Below are 10,338 nucleotides of genomic sequence, written 5' to 3' on the forward strand. Positions count from 1 at the left end.
TTGTTGTCTTTTTTGTTTTGTTTTGTTTTATGTTTTTCTTTGCTTTTGTCTTGTTTTTTTATTTTATTTTTTTTATTTGCTTTGTTTTTGTCTCGTCTTGTTTTGTTTTTGTTACGTGTTTTTATGTTGTGCAGGTGTGTTTGTCGTACAAGTGAACATATGAATGTTTATTTTAACATTGCCGCTAGGGGGCACTGTTCAAAGTAACATTGAAGAGTGTTCAACAGAAATGTGACATTATACTTCTTCTATAAGGACAGATTATCAAAATAGAGTAATGTTAAGTTTGAAAGTTTGAAATCTCTTACATTTGAGTTGGAATCTGTAAATTGCAACCTACATGGACAAAAAGCTACAAAACTCCCAATTTTAATTTCACAGGATGTTCATTTCTCAATTTTTATAATGTCAGGAAGTCTACTGCTCTTCATCCTCATTTATTTCTTGTGTCTTCTGTCTAGTCTTGCTTTAGTTCTACCTGATTACAGTGTCAGCTACATCAAGGCCACTATACTAGACACCATCACTCAGGCCAAATGTAAGTACCATAACTCACATTCTCGCACCTTTATCAAAGAGATTGGAATGCCAGTTTTGCTCAGAGGCCAGAAGCCGTAGCATGAGCTCCTGGTTTTTATCCAGAGAGTCCCCTACAGCTCAACCCTACACCGTCTGTCCATTTCACATCTCTTTTTTGACACCCTCACCTCCTCCAGAGATGTAACAGCATGGTTCCTCAGTTGTGGTTTGTCTCCATGAGCGTGCGCCAGACGGGGCGACGACTCCTTTAACGGCAAAAGCGTTTCACCTTGTGCATATTAGCCCAGGTTTTTCTTCCAGATGCACCTCTGTGCCCATGTTTACCCTCTCGTTCTCTCTCATGTGGCTTTTGAGAGAGGAAAGTGAATCTCAAATGCCCCTCCCCTCAGGAGAGCCCTCACAGTTCCTGTACAATATTCTTATTCAAAGCTTCTGGGGTTGAATAAAATATTGTGAAATCCCTCATGTTCTTTCCTATATCTTGCCTTCCCCGAACCCTTTTCATTCTCTCTCTCTCTCTCTCTCTCTCTCTCTCTCTCTTTCTCTTTCTCTCCATCTCTCTCCCGTTCCTCTGTTCCCTGTCTGTCTATAGCTTGGAAACTCTCCGAAAATTCCGGCAAGTATTTTCCTTCTGTATTTCCTTCTCGTAGTGTCCAGTGATACTCACTAGAGATCGGCCGATATCCTAGCTCAGATGGAATAGTCATTCAAGTTTTCTGAGCTGCTTATTGTCAGTAAAACTTGTTTTAAACCATTTTATTGGCAGTATGAACTTCAGTTTATGTAACTTTTTCAAATGTTATAATAATATAAATACTAATTTTAGGATCTATTAATTTATTCAAAAATACATTCAAATGCAACTCACAAACAGTGACTTGAATTCACATATTCTATGAGAATTGTTTTAAATTACATTTCTGAGTTAAAATACTTTTAAATATTTATGGGGGTATTAAGTCAAAAATGTCAAGTTAATACAATTTTCCTGATATAATATATCGAAATAAATTCTTGAACGGAAAACTTTATTAAATAGTTTGGAATAGTTTTTTACTGCTACTATTATTTCTTAGAAATAAAGTATTGGAGCAAATTTGTTTAAATATTATAAATATAAAAAAAAATGTTTGTCTAAATGAAAGTCATGTAATGATTCATGTGCAGACTCATAATTGGAAATCATAAATCGGAAATGATGTAATGGCCGATGAAGACCCTCGTAACAGTGTTAACTCTCAGATAATTTTATGTTTTTGGTTTTTTTTAAATGGTAAGGTGAGTTCAAGTAATGATATTTATGAATAACAATTCTTGATATTTGTTTAATTCTAAAAATATTTATTTAAAATACTGATATAAAGTGTACTCCCAGATTAAGGGTGTAAGGAAAATATGTTTTTACTTTTTACTTGACGGGTTACACCGCATGCCATTTTTGGAGTCATTCAATTTGAACTTGAACCCATTAAAAAATGGTATACTATAGTTTTTTCAAAACCATATGAAACCAACATGAATACAAAGAGACATTTCTAAGAGCTTGGCACATGTGTTTTAAACTAGGTTTTTCCTTATCGGCCTATCTCTGCTACTAGCACCTGCTCTACACTTACAGTACCCGAATTGCAGCCACCATAGAAAATAATGCATAAACACAGACTCTTCTATGTTTGCTTTGCATGTGTAAATGTTTCCCGGCTGAGTAAAACAGTTTAGATGTGTTCTCTCCTTGCAACTTTAATGTGTTTGTCAACGGTATGAGTGTCATGAAGTGTCACATTTACTCACCGGGACTGAGTCTTTCTGAATGTGTGTATACGTCTGAGAGCATCAGGAGATGTTTAATGGATGTTTTCCTGGAGGTTTGGAAGGTGAAACCGCAGAGGACATGAGTGTGACTATTTGTGCTTTTTCTCTTTCTCTCCATCTCTCTCCCGTTCCTCTGTTCCCTGTCTGTCTATAGCTTGGAAACTCTCCGAAAATTCCGGCAAGTATTTTCCTTCTGTATTTCCTTCTCGTAGTGTCCAGTGATACTCACTAGAGATCGGCCGATATCCTAGCTCAGATGGAATAGTCATTCAAGTTTTCTGAGCTGCTTATTGTCAGTAAAACTTGTTTTAAACCATTTTATTGGCAGTATGAACTTCAGTTTATGTAACTTTTTCAAATGTTATAATAATATAAATACTAATTTTAGGATCTATTAATTTATTCAAAAATACATTCAAATGCAACTCACAAACAGTGACTTGAATTCACATATTCTATGAGAATTGTTTTAAATTACATTTCTGAGTTAAAATACTTTTAAATATTTATGGGGGTATTAAGTCAAAAATGTCAAGTTAATACAATTTTCCTGATATAATATATCGAAATAAATTCTTGAACGGAAAACTTTATTAAATAGTTTGGAATAGTTTTTTACTGCTACTATTATTTCTTAGAAATAAAGTATTGGAGCAAATTTGTTTAAATATTATAAATATAAAAAAAAATGTTTGTCTAAATGAAAGTCATGTAATGATTCATGTGCAGACTCATAATTGGAAATCATAAATCGGAAATGATGTAATGGCCGATGAAGACCCTCGTAACAGTGTTAACTCTCAGATAATTTTATGTTTTTGGTTTTTTTTAAATGGTAAGGTGAGTTCAAGTAATGATATTTATGAATAACAATTCTTGATATTTGTTTAATTCTAAAAATATTTATTTAAAATACTGATATAAAGTGTACTCCCAGATTAAGGGTGTAAGGAAAATATGTTTTTACTTTTTACTTGACGGGTTACACCGCATGCCATTTTTGGAGTCATTCAATTTGAACTTGAACCCATTAAAAAATGGTATACTATAGTTTTTTCAAAACCATATGAAACCAACATGAATACAAAGAGACATTTCTAAGAGCTTGGCACATGTGTTTTAAACTAGGTTTTTCCTTATCGGCCTATCTCTGCTACTAGCACCTGCTCTACACTTACAGTACCCGAATTGCAGCCACCATAGAAAATAATGCATAAACACAGACTCTTCTATGTTTGCTTTGCATGTGTAAATGTTTCCCGGCTGAGTAAAACAGTTTAGATGTGTTCTCTCCTTGCAACTTTAATGTGTTTGTCAACGGTATGAGTGTCATGAAGTGTCACATTTACTCACCGGGACTGAGTCTTTCTGAATGTGTGTATACGTCTGAGAGCATCAGGAGATGTTTAATGGATGTTTTCCTGGAGGTTTGGAAGGTGAAACCGCAGAGGACATGAGTGTGACTATTTGTGCTTTTATCTCCGCCCCTTCGCTCTCTGAATCATCTGGATGCTTTCAAAACCTCGTAAAGGGGAGGTTTAACAAAATACAGGCCTTGCTCTTTAGAAAGCATGTGCTCTGTATGTGTGTTGGGTCCACGTGTTCATGTCCAGGTGCGGATGTGGTATGTGTGTGTCCCTTTTTAACTTTAACAGGACAGTGTAACTTCAAGGCTTCTAACGTTACTGTTCCGCAATAACAATCTGTGCTAATCACTTGTCTGCCACCAGATCTTGGCTTGTCCATGTGACAGCACATCTGCTAAACTATATTTTACACCCCTTAAACCGTGTTTTACCACTTTTTTTTGTCTTTTTTCAACCTGACACCATCACGGAGATTGAGTTTAATGTAAATCAGTTGAAAATACAGTGGGCTCTAAATGTATTTGGATAGTTTGGCCACATTTGAAAATGTCAGAATGTTATTGCATTAATAAAATATCAAAACCAAGTGATGTTCATTTTAAAGAAAGTCACTTTTCAAGTCACTTATAATTATTTACCAGAATTTTTTTCCCCCTTCTCCATCCGTCATCTTTCTTGGCTCATGTGAATGCATAATTCCTTAACGTTGCTTGTCTTTCAATTTACAACCAGCAGAAAACCTTAGATGAGAGTGCAATATTTTTTATTCAAGGCTTGTTCTGTGAATAAAATATTGGTGACCTTTGACCCCTGTGGTTTTACCCTGTTTCTCTGCCTCTCTTTCCCTCCTTTCCTCGGTAAATCGCTCCCTCCTTTCCCTCTTTGCGGCATTTGACCCTTCAGAAGAAACTGGCAAGTACTGTTTTTCTCTCCCTTTTGTCTTTTCCTTCATGTTCGAACCTGGATGTAACGTCTGACCTCTCCCATGTTAAAGTCCGTCATCTGGTTTCAGAAAGAACAAACATACTCACAAACATACCCACATGCATAAATGTAGGAGAATGTATGTTGGAGAATATGATGAATTTGAAAGAGACGTTTATTTATTTATGAACTATTATTATATTTAAAATATATAATTATAGTGCAGAATCTGAAATATTTCTTGCTCTGCATCTCAACTTTGATTATTTTATTTTATTCTACTACTTTTAAAATCACTGTTCATGTATATTTTGAGATACATTTCTCTGTGCGAGATCATTTTGAACTTTCTCGCTCTGGGCCACCCGTATGTGAGGTCGTGTGCCTAAACAGCAGGGTGTCACTGCAGATGACCGCATTACTAGACAGAAGCTCAGAGACATATTTTCACAAGCTGTTGTGCAGCAGCCCACTGTCTGTAGAGTTGTGTTTCATTGTCAGGTCATTATGAATGTACCTGTAAATTTTGGGGTCTGTTTTTATTCTGTATATATCTGTATTGTATTATTTTCTGCTCCGTAATGACAGAACTTATTTGAAATGCTCTTTGATCTGGCTGATTTCTGATATTTTCTTTCAGTTTCTGAAAGCCTGCAGGTGGACAAATTTGAAGAGTATGGATATACTTTAATAGCACCCAGGTCAGTTTCTTAAAGTGATAGTTCACCCAAAAATACTGTGATCGTTTACTCACCTTCGTGTTGTTCTGAGCTTTTATTTCTTTATTTCTTCTAAATGATTCTGAGAAATGTTCCTTTTCCATGGTTTAGAGATTACTGCACAGACCTGAAAGCTCAGAGTAACAACATCACACAATTTCTCATCGACTTCAATGAATACATAGACAGAAAGACCCCCAACAACCCGCTGTGTGAGTATCTTCTGGAGCTTTCTGGGCTGCTGGTTCAAATCCAGAGCTGAGCTGAGGTCAGGGATTCATTCTGCTAGTTTAAAGGTTCAGAGTTCATTTCCAGGGCTGCTCACGGGGGAGTGAGCAGTTTATAAGGACATAATCTTGATTAAAACATAGCTACTTTTAGCTTAAAATAAAAAAAGTATATTCTTTTAGTAAAATGCAGAGATTGATATTGATACATTGATAAGAAGAGAGAAAGATGTCAACTCACACAGCAGTATTAACTAACATTCTGAAATATACATAAAAAAAAACACGTCATCAGTCCATAGTATGAATATCACAGCCCTGATAAAGATGGCAAAACTAAATACTAATATAAAACAAATTTTGATTAATTTAATCAGGATTCAAAGTTGCTGCACTTTAAAATAGTAGTCTAAAAATTAATACAGTGCATATTTAAATAACAACATTACACATTTTTAATAAATTTTCCAAATTTGTGGATAAAGAGTTTTGATCATAGTCTTATAAATATAATGACTAAATATTGCAATTGCATATTTTAGGACATTTGTATAATTTCTAATACAGTATTTTAAATCTTATTCATTTCACATTTTACTACTTTTTTTTTTTTAATCAATTGCAATCCATTTGAGTTCACAATTACACTACTTCTGCTGTGTTTAAAAACAACTCATCCCCATCAAAAGCAGTCCTGATACACCTTTCCTTGAGTAAATTAAGGGTTTTGTGTATTTCAGTTTGAATCGAATTATATTTATTGTTCTCTTGTTGACCGTGTTAATGCTAAGTAAACCTCCTCCCTTTGCCCGCGCTCATAGTATGAATATCACAGCCCTGATAAAGATGGCAAAACTAAATACTAATATAAAACTAATTTTGATTAATTTAATCAGGATTCAAAGTTGCTGCACTTTAAAATAGTAGTCTAAAAATTAATACAGTGCATATTTAAATAACAACATTACACATTTTTAATACATTTTCCAAATTTGTGGATAAAGAGTTTTTATCATAGTCTTATAAATATAATGACTAAATATTGCAATTGCATATTTTAGGACATTTTTATAATTTCTAATACAGTATTTTAAATCTTATTCATTTCACATTTTACTACTTTTTTTTTTAATCAATTGCAATCCATTTGAGTTCACAATTACACTACTTCTGCTGTGTTTAAAAACAACTCGTCCCCATCAAAAGCAGTCCTGATACACCTTTCCTTGAGTAAATTAAGGGTTTTGTGTATTTCAGTTTGAATCGAATTATATTTATTGTTCTCTTGTTGACCGTGTTAATGCTAAGTAAACCTCCTCCCTTTGCCCGCGCACACAGACACCCCCCTCCCCTCACCTTCCTCTCCGCGGGCCGCTTTGATCTCATCAGGATCAGTTGGTGCTGCGGTAATCACTTGGTTTGGTGCACATGTGTTGAATGTGTAGGTTTGGCTGTAATACTTTATACCTATGAACCCACCCCAACCCCCTAATTCTGCACCAATTACCCCGTGTGAAAGAAGAAAAGCAGGACATGTCACAGGAAAAAATAAAAAAAGAGAGAGCAAATATGTGCCAATACCAATAACACATTTAATTTAAATATTACATTTAATTTAATTTCCAAAAGTTTTTCTATTTCAGTTATCCAACAGAACAAAAATTCACTCACATTAACCAACAGACAATGATTTTGACTCATTCAGTTATGTTGTTGTCTGTTTTGTTTTGTTTTTCGCTCAAAGAATAAAACTTCCTCATGAGCATAGACAATAAAATTATGTAACCAGCTAAATATTGCACACTCATTTTTGTGGCTATTTGTCACAGAGGCCTGGTATTTTAAGTCCACGATTTCCTCGCTGTCAAACACAGGCCGATCAGTTGAATTGTGTTCTTGCGCTGCTCTGAATCAGGTCCTAATGAAAAGCATGCAGCGTGCAGAGGGGGGCGGAATAAAGTCGTACACCAGCTGCTCTTTGTGAAGTGTGTGTGTTTTGTCGTAAAGGCTTTGTGGTAATGAACTGCAGTGCGATGTTATAAAACACTCTAACGTTCTGAACATGCCTGCACCAACAAAAAAAAACCAAAAAACCTTTGAACACTTACAGCCGAAGAATACAATCGTGTTCCACGTCTCGGAAAATTAATCTGCGTGTTACTTTCCCGACATGTCTCACTGCCTCATTTTTGCGTCGCTGTCTCGCTCTCTTTTTATGAAGTTCTACTTCTTTATGACTTTGGCATCGGTTGCCTCAAAGGTCAGAATGTGAAGCCTGTTCTTACTCATGACCAACAGGTGTTTATGCATTTATCAAGTCAAAGGTGAAGCTTATAATGACGTAAAGCTTTGTTCTGTGCCTATTGATCTTCCATTAGATTTTGCTCCTGTAGTGTGAGAGTCATTTTGATACTTGTCATGTCAAAGCGATGGTAAAGGGATGGCGAGATGTCGATAGAAGCCTATTTTTTTATGCATGGTTCCTCAGGTAATATGGAGCTAATAAACAGACTGCTGCTGGACGCTGGCATCACCGCTGAACTGGCCAAATACTGGAGCGAACAGGGACTGTGAGTTGCACTGAATTATAAATTCAAAATGCACAAGGCCAAGTGAATTTATTTTCTGTCGGCATTTACTCTCCTCATGTTGGTCCAAACCTGTATGAACGTGGAATACAAAAGGAGATGTTTTGAACTACGTTCATGCTGCTTTTTTCCATGCAATGAAAGCATATATGCTGTCAAGTTCCAAAATGGACAAAAGAGCATCATAAAAATAGTCTTTTAAGGTGCTATATTTTCCTTATAGGAGTTTGGCCACTGTATGCTTTTGTTGTATGGAAAAGAGCAGCATGCACAATCTGCTAAGCATCTCCTTTTGTGTTCCACAGAAGAAAGAAAAGCACATAAGGAGCATAGATGATAAATTATGATAGAATTTTTCAGTGAACTTCTATTTTTTTTTTCTTCTATTTTAAGAGCAGTTTTTTTTCTGTCTAATTTGGTTTATTTACATTTGTGGTTTTCAGGAATGAGAGAATCAAGGCTAAGTTTGTGGCGACAGATGGCGGTGTCACTAGAGTCTATCCTGCGAGGTACTATTATATTTTAAAGCTTTAGAGAGGAGATACCAGGCAGGCTTAGCCTATGGGATTTGGACTAAAATTATCGTGCTTTGTGTGTGTATATGTGTGTGTGTGCGTTTTTGTGACATATGAGGACACAAATTTGTATAATGACATGGGTATGACATAGGTATTACAAGGAGAAGGTGACTTATGAGTACATTACCCCATGTCCCCATTTTTCAAAATGCTTATAAATCATACAGAGTGAGTTTTTTTGATAAAGTAAAAATGCAGAAAGTTTCCTGTAAGGGTTAAGTGTAGGGTTGGTGTAGGGCAATAGCACATACAGTTTGTACAGTATAAAAACCATTACGCCTATGGAATGTCCCCACAATTCACAAAAACAAACCTGTGTGTGTGTGTGTGTGTGTGTGTGTGTGTGTTCTGCAGTGCTGGTTCAGAATGGACTGAGCAGGCAGAAATATACAAGTCTAGTTTCTACAAGAGAAGTCTGGACAACGATGTTTATATATTTACATCAGCACCAAATGCAAACAATGGTAAGTATGTGTTTGTGATTATTATTCAACAATGTCCCATTTTTCCATTTGGATTTAATGGATATTTTCTGTCCTCTCTTTATCAGAAACTCAAGATTCAGTTTTAGTGAGCAGAGCGATGGACCTGCGAGTTGATGAATTCATGCTGAAGCCAGCAGGTAAGAGTCTGACGTTATAGTTTTATTAGATACCATGGGAATATACAGTACTGTAGATAATCACTGGGACCGAAAGACAGAAGAACGCATGTAGTGATAAACCAATATAACAGCCTGGTCAAGTAATCAAACAGTATTTTGAGATGATCAACATTTACCAGAAGTTGCCAGTTCAGAAAGCTACCAAACTTTACGTAATCAAAGTTGATTTTCTGTTTTGTCAATTAATTTTTGTTTGATTTGTGTGATTATGAATTGATGCAAAAATTAAAACTAAACTACTTTTGGTTGAATGTTTCAGTGGTTGGAGTAAAACTGGATGTACCGACTTGGATGGAAAGCTTCATCAATGCTACGATTACACCCAATGTGAGTGCAAGGAATTAGCTACTTGTATTTATGTTAACTGTAGTGCAGGTTAGAAGGATGGTTGAGGATATTGTCAGGATATTGTTCATCTTAATAGTGTCAGTTTGCCATTTGTATGAATTAGGTATGCAGTGATGAAAGTTATGGTTAATACTGCATAGACAATAAATGGACGATATTCAAAATCCCCCCAAAAATCGAAGTAAATTCAAAATAAACACTAAAACTAAATTAATTTATCTAAATGCTACAAGTGAACTTAGGCATCACAACATTGTAAGGCACAGTTTGAAAAACTAATATTCATTTTGAGATTTGCATTTACATTTAATAGTGTTATTATTGTTGATGTTTTTAAAGATTAATTTCAAGTGAGCATTAGATGATGGCAAAGGTGATCTAAATGTAAAAAACGAGCATGCACAACAATTAAATACTCAATATGAGTCAGTATGTCCATTGTCCACTGATACCCATACATTTTTAAAATCTCTAATATTGCCTACAGACAAATTCATATTAGAGCTGCACATAAATATCAAAACTATGTATTTTTACTCTTCCTGCACAGTGTGTTGGTGAAATCTGTGGG

At 35.3% G+C, this 10,338-nt stretch overlaps 1 protein-coding gene across 1 annotated transcript in view; it reads left to right on the forward strand.

The window, feature by feature from the left end:
- Nucleotides 1-10,338, forward strand: part of LOC107557286 (voltage-dependent calcium channel subunit alpha-2/delta-1-like) — a 19,302-nt gene that overhangs the window by 5,899 nt on the left and 3,065 nt on the right. Inside the window, exons 7-15 of the mRNA XM_016240651.1 lie at nt 2,507-2,530; nt 4,623-4,631; nt 5,284-5,344; nt 5,474-5,574; nt 8,078-8,159; nt 8,621-8,686; nt 9,110-9,219; nt 9,306-9,377; nt 9,679-9,746. Of these exons, the coding sequence (XP_016096137.1) occupies nt 2,507-2,530; nt 4,623-4,631; nt 5,284-5,344; nt 5,474-5,574; nt 8,078-8,159; nt 8,621-8,686; nt 9,110-9,219; nt 9,306-9,377; nt 9,679-9,746 (593 nt within the window). The remainder of the gene's footprint in view (nt 1-2,506; nt 2,531-4,622; nt 4,632-5,283; nt 5,345-5,473; nt 5,575-8,077; nt 8,160-8,620; nt 8,687-9,109; nt 9,220-9,305; nt 9,378-9,678; nt 9,747-10,338) is intronic.

This window comes from Sinocyclocheilus grahami, unplaced genomic scaffold (assembly GCF_001515645.1).
Source record: "Sinocyclocheilus grahami isolate Dianchi unplaced genomic scaffold, SAMN03320097.WGS_v1.1 scaffold597.1, whole genome shotgun sequence".
NCBI classification, from domain to species: Eukaryota; Metazoa; Chordata; class Actinopteri; order Cypriniformes; family Cyprinidae; genus Sinocyclocheilus; species Sinocyclocheilus grahami.